The sequence below is a fragment of the Phalaenopsis equestris genome, unplaced genomic scaffold (assembly GCF_001263595.1).
Source record: "Phalaenopsis equestris unplaced genomic scaffold, ASM126359v1 Scaffold000735, whole genome shotgun sequence".
NCBI lineage: Eukaryota > Viridiplantae > Streptophyta > Magnoliopsida > Asparagales > Orchidaceae > Phalaenopsis > Phalaenopsis equestris.
In genome coordinates, this window is record NW_018165175.1 from 157,954 (window position 1) to 174,028 (window position 16,075).

General features: G+C 32.3%; 1 protein-coding gene and 1 pseudogene across 5 annotated transcripts; one reads left to right on the plus strand and one right to left on the minus strand.

Moving 5' to 3' along the window:
• Positions 1-2,642: 2,642 nt before the first annotated feature.
• LOC110030539 lies at positions 2,643-14,953 on the minus strand. 5 transcript variants are annotated; one of them, XM_020733283.1, is made up of 3 exons: positions 13,928-14,953; positions 13,457-13,883; positions 2,643-2,995 (listed from the first exon to the last, which is right to left on the minus strand). In XM_020733283.1, exons 1-3 carry the CDS (start codon positions 14,764-14,766, stop codon positions 2,924-2,926), a joined length of 1,338 nt encoding a protein of 445 aa, XP_020588942.1. In that variant the 5' UTR covers positions 14,767-14,953; the 3' UTR covers positions 2,643-2,923. The 5 variants fall into 5 exon arrangements, with proteins under 5 accessions (XP_020588942.1, XP_020588943.1, XP_020588945.1 ...); XM_020733284.1 differs by having other exon boundaries at positions 13,457-13,845; positions 13,896-14,953; XM_020733286.1 differs by lacking the exon at positions 2,643-2,995 and adding an exon at positions 4,064-4,482 and having other exon boundaries at positions 13,457-13,882; positions 13,927-14,953.
• LOC110030535 overlaps positions 14,845-16,075 on the plus strand; it is a 36,270-nt pseudogene continuing 35,039 nt past the window's right edge.

The following is a 16,075-nucleotide window of genomic DNA, read 5'->3' on the forward strand; positions in this document are numbered from 1 at the left end:
AAGCAACACTCAATAGAGAAAAATGGCAAAGAAGGATCCAATAAATTATAAATGACAGTGGTGATGGTTATGCTGTCATTATTTACACCAGCAGCTGCCACATCAATTCAATACAGGTAATATGCATCTTAAGAGAATCAATTTTTTATTCTTATTTAATGTTAGAAAAAAATATTATTTTATGTGGTTTTTATTTATTCTTTTTTAAAATATTTATTCTTTAAAAAAAAAAAATCAAATCTAGATGCTTGAAAGCACTAGAATTAATTTTGATATGTTTTGAGTGTTCTTAAGAATGAAAAATCACCGTCCATCATCATTACCATCATTACTACCTTTGCATAAATCAACCTCTTTGATATTTTATAAAAACAAAAATAAAAATGGTTATAAAAAACTTGTCAGCACCAAAAAAATTTACAAAAATGGTTATAAAAAACTTGTCAGCACAAAAAAAATTTAGGAAAGCAACAAAAAGCATTAGCTAAGCAGAAGCATAACAACTGCCTAGAAAGCAAAGCTGTAAAAAAGCTAACCCGAATGAATCCTTAATTAATTTCTAAAGCATTGTTTATTGGTACATCTAGTAGTAGCAGCAAGCGGATGAAGCTAGAAAAACCTACAGTGTAAGAAAATGGTGAAAGGAACTCTTCTAAGCTGCAGCTATGTTTTCATTCATCACACTTTGGTTCATTTATGATTCTTAAAAGTTCACATTTATACTTGAAAAGCTCAAGGATTCATTCCATAATCATATTAATCAATGATGCCCAGAAGCTAAAATTAGTGCAATCCATGGATCCCATTGCAAAACTGGTAAAGCAGAAAGAATCAAAAAGTATTCCCCAATTTTCTGCTAGGACTTCATCAAAAATCTTGAAAACCGGACAGATCCAATAATCTGTGTAAGAGAGTAAAACTAAGTACCAGGATCCACGATACTCGATTAAAAAATGAACAAAATGCATGAGAGAATTGAATTTCATTTTTGAAATTTTCTTTTTTGAAATATTATTTAAGAGTGGATACTTATTATAAAAATAAATTAATTTTAAAAAATAAAATAAATAACACATATCAAAATAAAGTATTATATTTTAGTAATATATTAATAATGAATTGAACAATATTATAACTTTTTCAATATATTTTATATTATTAGTAATATTGCATAACAATTTCATTCAATCCAATCAAACATTGCTTTCTTAATGTGAAGTATATGAGGATCATTAAACCAGTCATCAGCTGTTCAACTACACAATAAATGTTCAAGAATTTTCATTGCATAGATAAATCTTTTAATTATAGTGGTAACCACTTGTAAAGCTAACGCCAAGACAATAAGTTTATAAACTATGGGATAAATACCACATAATAGGAACACCCTACACTCCGAGATTTATTAGATCCTCACATTTTTATTTTGCTATTATAAGCACTGTTATATTCACCAATATGATATATTTTTTTCTCTTTTAATGTTTAAATTAATTGCCAACAAATGAATCTCTACCTCATTGATTTATGGCAACTTACATTTTAGGCTTAAATAAGTAACAACATAGTTAATATGTTGTGTCTTTTTGCATGCTATACTCTAATCAATTTGGACACTCATCAAATCATTTTGACATAAATCTTCGTGCAACTTTACTCATCACTATTTGGGTAAAATTATGATCCTTTGGTGGATGTAATTTATTCGACAAATAAGTTATTCAAACTCTATTCATGTTATTATATGGAATCTGATGTGTCTTCATGTATACTATAATTAATTTGGCTACTCATTAAATCATTTTGAGCTAAATCTCTTTGCAACATTACCCATCACTATTCAAGTGAAATTATAATGTTTTGACCTATTTGTTTTATTCAACAAATACACTTTTTATAATCTATCCATAACATTAGCATCATAACTATAAATTGAAAGACAAAACCCCAACGTTAATAGAAAGATTAACAAAACCCAATTTTCACATGTTCTTTCCTCTTCAAAAAGCAATTTACTAAATCATAAAAGCATAATATCAAAATAAATAATTGAAAATACCTAACCAAACATTTATAACATGAATATTAAATAACGTATGCTAAGAGAATAAATCATTCAAAGCTTAATAACTCAATATCAAACAACAAATACATGCAAACATAGGCAAGAAATCAAAAGAAAATCTAAGCAATTAAATATAATCAATTTGGCTATTAATTGGTTCTACTGAAATAACAAGGTGAAAAAATTTTATTCAATTGTGGCTCATTTTACTTAAAGATTTAGTCAAGCTTAAATAAAAAATATAAACGAAACACAACATATTTGTGAGCATTAAATCTTTCTTGATGGCCCAATTTTGACTCAACCCAAAAAGGCAATGAATGTAGTTCGGTTCAATTTTGCGTAAAAGCATGAAATCGTGCAAACAGTTCCCACATAGTTATTTGATAAATGTATTATTTAAAGCAAAGTTCTGATTATTGATTCACCAAAGAAAAGAAACCTAATAAGTGTTCTTGATCTGACATAAAAGGAAGCAAAAGATTCTTTGGCAGGTAAATGAGTAAGCATCTCACAAGCAGTTATACATAGTATACTAAGCAAAAACGCCTAACTTGGCCTCTTAAAGAATGGTAAAATTTTAATTTTTTTAAACATGTTTAGTAAAACACAGTACTTCGCTGGTTGCGGAGTGAAGATGTTGGCATATCATATTGGCAGCATCTTTCAAAAAGTAGAAGTTTAAAATAATACAAACAAAATAGGGTTTCATATTTTTATAATTTTGAATCAAATATATACAGGGATTACTCTCCACTTTGTGCAATCATGAACGTGGATGACTCCATACTCTAACTTGTTTTCATGCTCAGAAGCAACAGCTAATGCTCAAATCATTTTGCTCCAACACACCAACATTTAATAGCCTCCGCGTAAAACAAGATGCATTTTGACATCATAAACCAATATGATTTCCTTGAGATATGTCACCTGGCTAGTAAGATTTTAGAGGATGATTTCTTAAACCAGAAAGATTGATGATGCCCTCATTTTAATAGGCACAATAAGGACTAAAAGAAATATAACATATTTAACTGAAAATACGAGAGCTTCATTTAAACAGGAAGGAAAATAAAAATATCAATGCAGGCAGAATGCATGCTCCCTCGTTCCAATATATGGGTACAACAATTCAAACATATAAAGAGAAGTACAATAAATCCAGCGAACCAGCAAAGCTTTAACTTCACTATGACTGGACTCGGTGAAAAGAATATGCAACTGCACACAATTTATCTTATCAAAGGATTTATTTTTTAAACATGATAAATAGAAATAACTTTTTATTAAATAATAACAACAACATCAACCACAACAACAACAACAACAATAATAATAATAATAATAATAATAACTTCTAAAGAAAAAAATTATCGTAATGGAGAACAATCAATAAAGGCTTTCTAGTTGTTAACTTTCCTGGCATTAGGGCATTATGTGTTATATAATTTTTGTTGCCTCTGAGAAAAAGAGTGAGTTTACAATATAAACACCTAATAATTTAAGTTACAAAATTGCATAAGAATAAAGTAGATAGGAACAATATCAAATTTAAAAATTCATAAAAATTCCTACAACTACTTTTGTTTCAATATAAATATTGTAAAATTTAACAACAAGATCTGCAGATGTGCCCTCCCCGACAGGATACCTTAAGAGCCCAGGGTTCCACTAATTTAAACCGAGTATGGCTGCCAAAACCCAAAATATGCAGTTTGCAAGAAGAAATTGGCTATTCCACCATCGGACACTTTACAATTTTTACACAATCACAAAAACATAAAAGAACATGCATTTTCCTGATAGGCAAACAATCCGTTTATTAAGAGTTACTTCTCAATTTTTCACTTTGAAGAATGGAAGTACCACTTATCACACCTTGAAACTAAACAGACCCCTCAAGTTATGATAAACAAGCATTTTTCATATTATTAACTTATGCCAAGCATTCTCCCTTATAAATGACACGTGATAACTACATTCATTTCTTTACAATGGTTCTAAATCTACATTAATAACATAAATAAAATGAGAACTAAAATTCCTATTTGCTGCAATCATCTAAAATACCATATTTATAAACCAATACCATTCCAGACACTATAGTTATCAAAAATAAAAACAATGAATTTCCATAAACTAGAGAGAAGAGTCATAATAGTTGAAGAGAAGTATCACCGAAGCTGGTGGCGTCAGAATGAAGGAAAGAAGCTCTCCGTGTAAAATCATGTCAATGTTTGTGATCCTGAAGGCTGCATGAAGCGTAATCGCATGAGGACTAAGGCGAAAACAGAAGGGAGAGTTCCAAACAGCTTGATGTGAGAAGACAGGAGGAATGCGAGACCTAGCGAGCCATGGGTGAAGGGCAAAATATGTTCTTTTGTGTGTGTTTGGGCAAACTAAATGTGAGTCTGAACCTGATGATATCACCATAAGAAACAAGCAGTCCTTGAGAAGATCAGTATGATCCATGTCATAAGGAACATAATTATAACAAGTAAGATTAAAGAAAAAAAATAATGTAAAGGATAAATTGCATGGAACTAACTCCTACATGTAACAAAAATTCCCAAATCAATGCAACTGTAATAGTCAAAGTTATGTGGGCCATAAAATGTTATGAAGAGGAACAATGAAGAATAAATTCTGTTAACCTCCCATTTCTTGGTAATAATACTTGAAGCCTCATAATAAGCAAATCAAAAGGAATGAACTAAACAAATCCTAAAACCAAACAAGGGAGGAATCTAAAAAATTAGTTACTTGTTCTCATAAGAAACACGGGCATGAAAAAAATTTAGAAAACTAAGAAAATAATTAAAAAAAACTAAGAAAAATCAACTAAAATCAGTAATTTTATTGTCAATTTGTCCCATTCAAAGCGCATGTTGATCACTTAATGAGTATAAACTTTGAGATTTATCCAAAATCTTTATAATTTGCAAAAATTTGAATCATGCAATCAAGCACTTTATATTTGTGACAAAAATTTGGAAAATAATTTTTATGCTTAGTATAAAATGATCAATAAATAATTAACATATGGTATACCTTATCAATGCACAAGATATTTTTAATCTTTAATATTTATCATCAGTAATCATTGCATCATCTAATATCACTCCTAGCACAAAATATGTATGCTTGTATGGTAAACTGATAAATTTGAATTCCTAGGAAAAAATGAAACGAGAAAAATTCAAAGCAATATGGGTCATATAATGATATAAAGTCAAATTGAATATATTAAAACTGAACTAACACTTAAATTTTCTAAAATTTCCTAGCATTATTATCAATGCTTGAATGATCCTCATATTCGAGCAGTTAATTTCTTAAAATTTTTTTGTTAAAATCATTCAATATTTTGGAAAGATCATTATCTAATCATTTAACTTGCGTTCCATATATATTCCATTCAAATCAAAAATAAATTTTACATTACAAATAGATAATCTTTTATAAATATTCTCATGCAATTCACGCTTGTTGTTCACATCCTTTAAATCAAGACTCAATAAGAAGTTCATACGGATCCAAAGATTTTTTAGGTAAAAGTTGTGTAACTATTTCAAATGTACTCATGGATATAGATCTATTGACAGAAGAATCATATTTAAAGTTAATCAAAGACAGCACGAAATGCCAACCAAATGCATGTCATGACGTTAGACACTATAGTATAAATCGCTCAAACTCCTACTAATTATTATACTTTGTTCACCATTTTGTGGGCAATCAGCAAATAAAAATTTTAATTGAGTTCCATTTTATTAATTTCATTTTTCTGTAAGATAATGGTATTAATTACACTTCTTTATAAGACAATGGTTTTAGATAATCCATTCAATTTAAAAACCTTATAAAATAAAATAATATTATGTTTATTATACAAACAACTTTATTAGACAAACAACTTTATTAGACAAACAACTAAGTCATTTAATAAAACCTATCAAGCATTACAAAGGTAGTCATGTTTCATAAAAGTTTGCGGTAATATAAGCACAAAGTTTATGCATATATTTTTCCAATGCTCAAAAGAAAGAAGTAAAGGTCTGAATAATCTTGTGTATTTCTTTTCCCCTCTGAAGTTTAAAAAATCTCCATTCTAATACTTTTCATTCTAAATCTTAGCAAGCAATTATCTTTCTCTGATCATAGCTATACTATAGTCCAGATCAAAATAATCTGCAACATTACCATTTTGTAAATTCAAAATAAAATAATCTCTTAAAAACGAATCAAATATGCATATTAAGTCTTAGAGAGAGTTCCTTAATAAATTCCATGCATATAAATTCTTTATCAAGTGTAAGCGAATCATTATTTAATTTATAATCTATTTCAATAAAGTCCTCATAAGTACTGTAGTCCTTAATATGAACAAAACTAGTCAAATCAGTTTTTAAGGTGTTCAAAATATATCAATCAAGCTCAATATATCAGAATGCTTATTTTCAATCACAACACAATGCCTCAACATGGAATTGTATTCCTGCAAATATATGCTCCTAATTTCAAATATTTGTCCTGAACTTTTTTTGTCAATTCAACTACCTTAGTGCTTTATGATAAAAAATATAAACGTTCTGGGTATCAAATAATATCTACAATATCAAAGGGCTTGGAATCTGGGACAGATGCATAGAACTACTTGCATATTTTGAAAACTTCTGTTTAGCTTAAATCATTTCATTTGCTAAAATGAGTAATAAAATAATCTTCTTGACTTAAAAACTCCTCCAATCAATACATCCAACACATTACATGAAATCTCAAAGATCTTAATAAAATTTGGCAATTTAAACATATGTGCATTCGTAAGCATTTTCTCAATATCCTTACAAGCACAATCAATAAAATTTGCCCAATTATATTCTCCTTGTATAAAAGCATTCGTAATTGATGCCTAAACAATGCAAAATTCTTTAATGAATCCATCTATAAGTCATATCTAGACAATAAAAATTTTAAATCTCAAGAAGAATAATAAGTTTTAACCAATTATTAATTGATTTTACTTCATTTAAGTTCAAATAATTCATTGACATAATTTATCATAAAGTTCCTAATCCTTAATTAAAAATAGAATATGTGGTTTGAACATGAATGCGACATATGGAAAATTTTCCAACTAGATAAGTAAAATTATTATGAAAAGTTTAGGAAGAAGGCGTAAAATGTAGAGTGTAAATTGAAGATTATATGGATAGAAGTTATTCAAGATGGATTTTGTAAAGAATAGCATTAAATCATTGGTCCCATTTAATAGGAATAAATGAAAAATAAATAAGCTACGATTAAAGCTAAAGATGAGTAAGGGTCTGTTTGGGGCAGTTGCAGCTTCTTAGCTTTTCATCTGTAGCTTAGCTGCCCCAGAAAGTTGCTGCGAGAAAACTTGCTGGTTGTTTGTTGCACCTGTTTAAGAACAACTGTGAGTCAGCTGTTTTTAGACAAATGATCATCCCGACCCCGTGCAATAATAATGTTTGTAACACAATATAAAATAATTTTTTTATTAAACAAATTATTTCTTAAGCAATAAATTTACATTAATTAATAATTAATTAGTTGTATTAATTAAGAAAACTTATATTTTTATCAAATAATTTAGAACTTAAAAATATATTTATAAATTAATTAATTAATAATTATATAATAATATATAAATTTATGTAATTATGATTAATGTGAACATATGAATTAATCATTAATTATTAATCAATTAAATTAATACAAAAATATTATTATGTTAACTTTAAAAAAACAAAATACATACAATATATATATATATATATATAGTTCCACCTAAGACATATATATATATATATATGTCTTAACCTGACTTATTGGTTGTGGTCTTTGGTGTAAGTCCCTCGGGTCGGGGGTTTGATCTCTGCGTAGGATCAAATTGCACACCTTCTGGAAGGGGGGTCCGCCCCTCGGTAAGACTATGAACTTTTTAATATATATATATATATATATATATATATATATATAGAAGTTAAATTGTTAAATATATACATGTACATATTTTTGTCACAAAGCTCATTTGAATGCTGTGTGCAAATTTGAAAGTTTCAGTTGTGTTCTATTTTAAGTCTAGGATTTGGTAAATTTTAGTTTTTCAGAATTCCTTCACTGTCTTGCTCGAAATCTCGGATTTCCATCATTTACTAAATACATTACCAAATAAAAGAAAGGTTTTTGAGAGGACTGCAATCTTCAAGCTTTGTTTTGAATCAGAGAGTAGCATTCTGCCTACATACCACCCAAATCCTATATATTTACATCTCTAGCACCTAGAATTTATTTTTGACATTTATACCACCCAAATCTTTCATAATATATAAAATCTACCACCATTTTAACTTATAAAAAATGAAATACAGATTTTCATGCATAGGTAAAGTGTCGTGATGTAAAAATTGGAGTTTTGACTATTAGATATGTGAATGCATAGGATGAAGAATGGTATGTATGTATATATTCCAGTTTCTTGTAATCACGACCTCCTGTAGTAATATATACATATTCTTATTAGTCATTCTAACCATGGCACGTAGATTCAAATATTTGAGAAACCTTACTAAAATATAAAGTAGAAGGAACGTACAAATATTATACTTTGGAAGATGCCTATTTCAGAATATATATACCTTGTTGCAATTCTCTTGTGATCATCTACCAGAAGACAGGATTTATGATCAAGTAGGAAACAAAGAAGGTGAGAGCTATATCAATTCCGAAGAAACCATTCACTATGTTCTCCACATAAGAAAGTGAATTAGGTAAGAAAGGCAGTTCAAATGGGCATATCCAAGTTGAATAGATTACTAATATGATAGAAACATCTTCCAGGCTCTAAGAAAAAGACAACAGAAGAGTAGAATGAGCAATCTCTTCTTTATATATTACTATACAGAAGTGGAGGTTTGATTTACCTATATCGTGGATCATAAGGCGAAATTATATGCTTCCTGAGCTTGGTACTGAGCTTGGTATACTGATTTAAGCTTGCTCCCAAGGGTGGCATTATATCAGTAGAAAAGGTTATGTTACTGTCATAATGGAAACTGTTATCTTAGTTACAGTAACTGTCGTTCTTGAACCCTGCTGCATTCCCTCATCACTTGGACAATCGATGATTCTAGAATTATTTGTTGAATAAGCTACTTGGTGACACCCAATTTATAAGTTTCTTAAATAATTTAATCATTTTTTCAGAACCACTAGGCGCATCATGAATCTGTTTCACATACATTACACAAACTATAATATTTATAATTTATTATACTTCATGTGATTTAAAAATTATTTGAATAATTTGAGATTTTTTTTTTAAGTTAATATTTTTAACAACAAGTATGTTAACATTCTATAGGAACCACGACAATCATGCGCATCCATCAACTATATTTAACAGAACATACAAAGAAGCCTTAAGTTGCCCTTTAACTCAATTCATCTAAGCTACTCCCTCAAACATATTTAGAGAAAATTACACGCATACCACACAATTCTTATGTTTCATAAAAAAAGAAAAACATAGCAAAAGAAACAAAGACAATGGAAACAAGCTTTTTTTAGATAACATCACAGATAAAATAGTCAAAATTCAGAAAAATACATAATATTGTTTGGTAGCCCAAAACTGTGACAAATTACATTACAATTCAACGAAAAATTAAACTTAAAAGAACTAGAAAATTAAATTGAAATTGCTAAGTTGTGGAAAATTCAATGCCAACAAACTGATATATTAGCAGAAGAACAAGACTTGGATATCAAAACATCCATCTCATCTACTTGGGACAAACTTTCATGCCAGTACCATTAATAAATCAATCACAACTTTGTGAGAATCCTACCCACCAAACTTCTAACTGCTACAAAGAAAAATCAACACTAGTTAAGAATCAAAATTCCTAGAACAGAATAATAAAAGAAAACCTCATCTTCTTACCGGGATCCAAATTCCATAAGAAATCCAAATCTACTAAAGCATCGACATTCTTGAAATGCATCTACCACATACCTAAAATTCTGTATGAAAATGGTCCCTATTTCTATGCTCAACTCTTCGGGGCCTTCATAAACTTCGGATCAAGGAGGGAATACGATGACACGGTATACATTCCCCGTAACTTGGTTGACGAACAATCACGAGGAGAGGGTAAATAATGCGGAAAAAATTGGAACGAAGAACTACAACAGCAGCAAAATACGAAGAAAGAATTGGGAGGGGAGATACCGATCAGGAGTAGCAGTTTCGATCAGGACTCCACACCCGAGCGACGGTGAAAGAGAAAGCAGCGGGAGGCTTCGCGACAATCTCGGGAGCAGAGGTTTCAAGATCGCCAGAGGCTTCACTCGAGACGTTAGGGCAGAAAACTTCCACACGGTTTCGGGATCGCCAGAGGCTAGGGCAGGCTTCGCGAGACACTGGGGAGGGGAGCGGGGCAACGAAGGTATTCTCAATCGAGAACGCGGGGCCGCGGGGTATATCCTGCGGCCCAACAGAAAAATTTCAAAGGACAATCTAGTTAGTGGCGAGCGGCCGCAAACGCTGTGGAAAAGCAAAAAAAAAAAAAAAAGGCTTCGTGATTTTGGACCGCGCCGCTCGAAATAAGCGGCCCCAAACGGAGCCTAAATAGCTCAAACAATATACAACAAATCTTGTGTGTGTTTGTGTTTATGTGTGTGCGCGTGTAAATAGAGTACACACGCAAAAAATAACCAATGACAGTAGAAGAACAAAATTTATGACTCTCATAAAAGAGCTTGATGCATTAGTCAATCCAAAAGTCATCACCAATCATTATACAATCTATCTTTAGTCTAAAAGCTATTTTTTTTCATTCAGCTCCCTCTTGCATTCTTGATGATAAAACATCTAAAGCCTAGTTTTGAAAATCATCATATGATCAAAAGCTTGTCAATTGATCTATCTGAAACATGAATGGTCCTACAAATTCTTGCACGATTCTAGAACTCCTTCATGTGATAAGTCTGACTTTGATAAATTGAAATTGATCCTTTCACTCACATTTTTTAACAAACATTTTTCATAGATATAGGCACTAGGCAATGTAGGTTGCCGCACAAGAGCTCATACTCTTCCAATTAAATTCTTTCTTAAGCCATTTACCCATCTTATTTGTTCAATTGTATTTATCCTATTATATGGCAAATTACAAAATGTTGATAAAAAAATCCAAGAAGTACATTTTGTGTGTTCTAAGTTGAGGTAATTCATTAGAACGATTATGATATGACTCTTTGAAACCATATTGTTAATATATTTAGAAATACTCATAATGTTAAGCATATCTTTGAACTTTATAGCCATTGGAACATGCATCATTAATTATTTTGTATCTCACATTTTGGAAGGTGTTTTGGTACATAATATATAGTGCCTTTTCTAGTTTATTAGCACCGACATCTTTTGCATATAACACAAATGTACTTCAAACCATAGTATGCTTTAGGACTATTTTTCTTTCAATGTTTTTTAATCTAAAATGATAGTCAATACTCCATAGAAAAATATTACACCAATTTTTATTCCTATAAAAATCACAATTTTAAAACCCATGCTAATTTACATAAATTTGGATGATTGGAACTTCAAATTAATTTACATTTATCAAAAACATGCAAAGCTTATCAGAATGATTAAAGTTCTAATTATAGAAGTTATTTATCAATTCTACTCAATCTTAAATGTTGTAATGATATATCACGTAGCACTTAATGAATTCTCAACTAAAACTTATTCTAAATAACATATTTCAAAATGAAATTCATGAGAATGATTCTTAAAAATTCATTGTCTTCAGCGTTCACATCAATAAGTAAATCTCTACAATGACATTAATTTGCATGGTGACCTATGAAATGACAAATAAAATGGATTTTTAAAAAATCTTCTAAAAAAGAGAGTAGCAATATTTTTATGTTTAAATTTACCAAAAGGTCGTTTGAGTTTAAATAATTAGTGATTTAGGCGTGATTCTAAAGTTATAATTAAAATTTCTCAATTACCTATATGCTTTTTGAATGATGTTCAATTCGATTCGACCACCTTGATTACATTGTAAATTTACAATAAAAATGTATTTGAATTAATTAGGCCACTTTGTTTACCTATTTGATTCACATCTAGATAGTGTGATCATTTAAATTATATAAAGATATGCACCATTAGTCCATATACAACACTAAATGTTAAATGTTAGTAATAAGTGTATTGTGCATTTATGTGTTAGAAGTATACTTGGTGAGGTCCATTTGGTGGCGTCATTTTTTATACAACAAATAATTCAATGACACGTCTCAATTGTCCCTTGATCATCTTAAGGGTTCACTTATCACTAGAATCTTGAGAGCAATGATTTATGTCTCATCTCAATCAAGAGGACCCTGCTAATGTGGTTGAAGTCGATTGATTTCTAAATTTTTAATTCACTCTCTGATTTGATTAATATCATCATTCATTTGACTTTGTTTATTAAGCATTTCAAACAATTGGTTTTTTTTTAAACTTGTTAGAATCACATCTTTTTTATTATCTATTAACTCTCCCTGAGATTGATCACAACTTTTAATTGATAAATTGATACAACCTAAGTGTTGATAACAAATATGATCCATAGAATCTGAGGGCCTAGGGTTTCCTGTTGCAAATATATGATGGAATGCACAAACTCATCAAGTAAATAAGTTTGAATTTATAGTTCATTGACCATCAATTTAAACAACTAATTGTCGGTTTCGACAAAGCCCATAAATTTATTAAATCCACAAAAGCGATAGTTTAACAATCATTGAACAAAAACCATACATGCGAATTAATGTTAATAAATGAAAGATTGATATTAAGTCACCGCAATAAAAATAATCAGATAAGACTGAATTTAAAAACAATCCATTATAAATGCAAAAGGATGACTAAATTTAATCTTACAAATTGAGCAAAGGAAATAAATTGTCAAACAATTATCAATGCCTCATACTTCTGCCAAAAAGATAGTACTCATGTTGGGTGGTTAAACTATTTCCAATGATTGTGTGTGCATGGGTTCATCCAAGGTGTAAACTATAAAAGATGCTTCAAGAACGTGCACTTCCATGAGAAATTCTACAAGCTTCATTGACAATTCAAATTAACAAAAATTCAGTTCAAATTTTAAAAAATTAAAAGGTTGCAGGTTCAGCCATGATCCACAAGTCTATCTATCAACAAGTAGAAAGCAACGAAACCATTACATATTAATACTATAATACCAAAGGAAACATCGTAAACTGGCCACACAAACAGACAAACAACACAAGGAAAACAATATGATATCCTTCTTTGAATCATTTTGATACCAAAAGTACCTCAGGCTTCCTAGGTTTGTTTGGAGTACTTGGATTTGAGGTAGGCCCAGGTGCAGCAAACATCAGTGCATCTTTGGCATTCTTCCTCGTACTCTTATCCAGCTGGATCAAACTCCGAGCAGCCAAAATCACTTGGGGTGTTATATCATGCGATGCTCGTGCATAAACACAGCGTACAGCAGCTGAAGCGGAATCCCTCACCTCTTGTGGAATCAATGGAGCTAGAAGACAGTGACCCAAAATCCTTAGGACCGGCTGCAAGAGCTCCCAAGGCAGTGGAACTCTTGACCCCCTTCGTGAAGTGCTTTCATCCCCCTCCCAGTTGCATTCTCTGTTCAAACGATCTTGAATGGACAACTTACCCATCTCCTCAGATGCATTCTCAAAACCTCCATCATCTTCACCAGAGTTCCTCATCTCTGGCAAGCATTCTCAAAACCTCCATCATCTTCACCAGAGTTCTCTGGCACGGAGGAGAAATCCACATCATCATCAAATTCATAGCGACACGGACAATCTTGGCCAGCCCATGACGAAACAAACTCGCATAAATCAATCTTAGAACATGGAGGCATAAGAGATATCTTTTTGTAGTAGCAGTCAAGAGCGATTCCAACAATACAAGCTCGTTTAGTGGATTTTACGGCGACCTGCGGCTCTAAAGGCGGAGAGAGCACACCAATGGTCGGTTTATGTGAGGAAGCGGAGCCTTTTGGCGGAGTGTGGTAGAGCGAAGGCTGTGATGGATCCTGAACCGTGATAAGGAGGGGTTTGCCCGACCGAGCCTTGACCTCAGAGCCATAGAGCGCGAGAAGTACGGCTTCGAAACCAGCAAGGGAAGGTGCAGAACCAGATGCAGATGAGACAGAAAAGGTGACCACGCGGGAAAGGTAGAGGCCGGAAAGGAGGGGAACAAAAGAGAGGACAACGAGGCGGAGGTCGGGATCTGAAGACTGGTAAGTCTCGTAGAGCCACTGGCAGAGTGGGTCGTCACCGGACCCAGAGGAGGTGTGTGAAAGCGCGGCGGAGACAGCGAGGTAGGCTTCGCTGGAGTTGAGAAGGGAGCGAGCAGGACGGTCGGATTCGGCTAGGGTAATAAGGTTAGGGGAAGCGAGGAGAGAGGAGAGGGCGTGGATACGGGACTGGGCCTTGGAGACGGATTCCCACCAGGACTGCATCGTGTTGCTGGAGCTGGAACCAGGGTTAGGGTTCGGGTTAGGAATAGGGTTGCGGCCAGGATTGTTGGCTTCAGAAGAAGAAGACATGGTGGCGGAAGAGGTGGAAGAAGGGGAGCCGTTGGTCGTTGTCATCGAAGGAGGGGGCGAAGAGGAGAACGAAGATGGACGGACGCTTCGCGCAAAAAAGAATACGTGAACCTTCCTTCCTCAATGGTTTTCGGGGTGGAGAGGGGTGGAAGGAGGAGAAAAATGGGAGTTTCAGGTCTCCGTAAGCCGAGATCCAGGGGTTGCGTTCCCAGCCAGGTTCCAATTCCCTAGCGACAGGATCGCTAGGGCTGTGAGAGAAGAGGAGCTAACTTTCATCAATAAATTTAATTAATTAATGTATTTTAATTTTGGGGTTTTTTCTTACATAAAACAACTCATTCCTATTTACATATATCATACATAAACTTATATATTTACATATAAAGCACTGAGTCTTCTAATAAATACAAAAATAACACACCATTGTCTTCTCTGTTAATCATCTTTAATCACATCTATGATTTGAAATCTCTCTCTCTCTCTCTCTCTCTGTGAGTGGAGAATTGAGGATTAGATGTGAGAAAAGAATGGAGGAAAAGAATGGAGGCATGAGTTTGAGATGATATTTTCTTACTACATGTAGATTTGAAGTTTTGACATACCATTAATATTATTAGCCAAAAAATTGGAATGAAGTAGCCTAAAAAATAATTAAGGACCACTTTAGGCTCATTAAAGTTCCTAAAATTATAAATTTTATACATAAAAATCATAAGTAAAGCATTCAAGATAAATTAAAATTTATGATTAAAATATTTAAAGTTTCAAAAATTACACTTTTACTTTCCTGCATAACCTTCGGGAGAGTAAGTCCTTCGTGAGAGCTTTCATGCTTTGTAAGTCATACCTATAATTTTTTTTTCACTCTAGCGGTTTCTTAGCCACTTCGGTAGGTATAAGTCTCGCATCTGCTCTTCTTACCTACATAGAGTTATAGGACTTAGGGTTTCCTTTTGTTAACCTTAAGGCTACCAATGTTCCCTTAGATGGCGCAACTTAAGGATTGCTGACAAGAGAATCTCCAGTTATGTTGGGTCAACTGCCTTCACAACTAAATAAACATAGGGTCCTAATAGCTTGGGATGATGGATTTGTGGTATCTTGATCTGGTTATATGTACTCAATTAGGACTACTCTACCTTTCCTTTGCTACCCCTTTTAATCCTTGGTGCTCCTTCTGATGCTTCTTCGATGTCGTCTTGTAGGCTCCGATTATGGTTAAACTGTTGCTCGTCTGGGATACAGTGATTCACACTCTACTATTAAGGTTTGGTTTGACTTTAAAAACATAGTATGGACCATATGAGTCGACCAGGTTATTTCATGGGCCTTGTGTGCCCATGAGTCGCTACCT

Coding starts and splice junctions, on each gene's coding strand:
- LOC110030539 (XM_020733283.1), bottom strand. CDS start 14,766: ATGACAACGACCAACGGCTCCCCTTCTTCCACCTCTTCCGCCACCATG. Junction 13,884..13,927: donor GATGATGTGGATTTCTCCTC/CGTGCCAGAGAA, acceptor GTTTTGAGAATG/CTTGCCAGAGATGAGGAACT. Junction 2,996..13,456: donor ACAAACCTAGGAAGCCTGAG/GTACTTTTGGTA, acceptor CTTACTAGCCAG/GTGACATATCTCAAGGAAAT.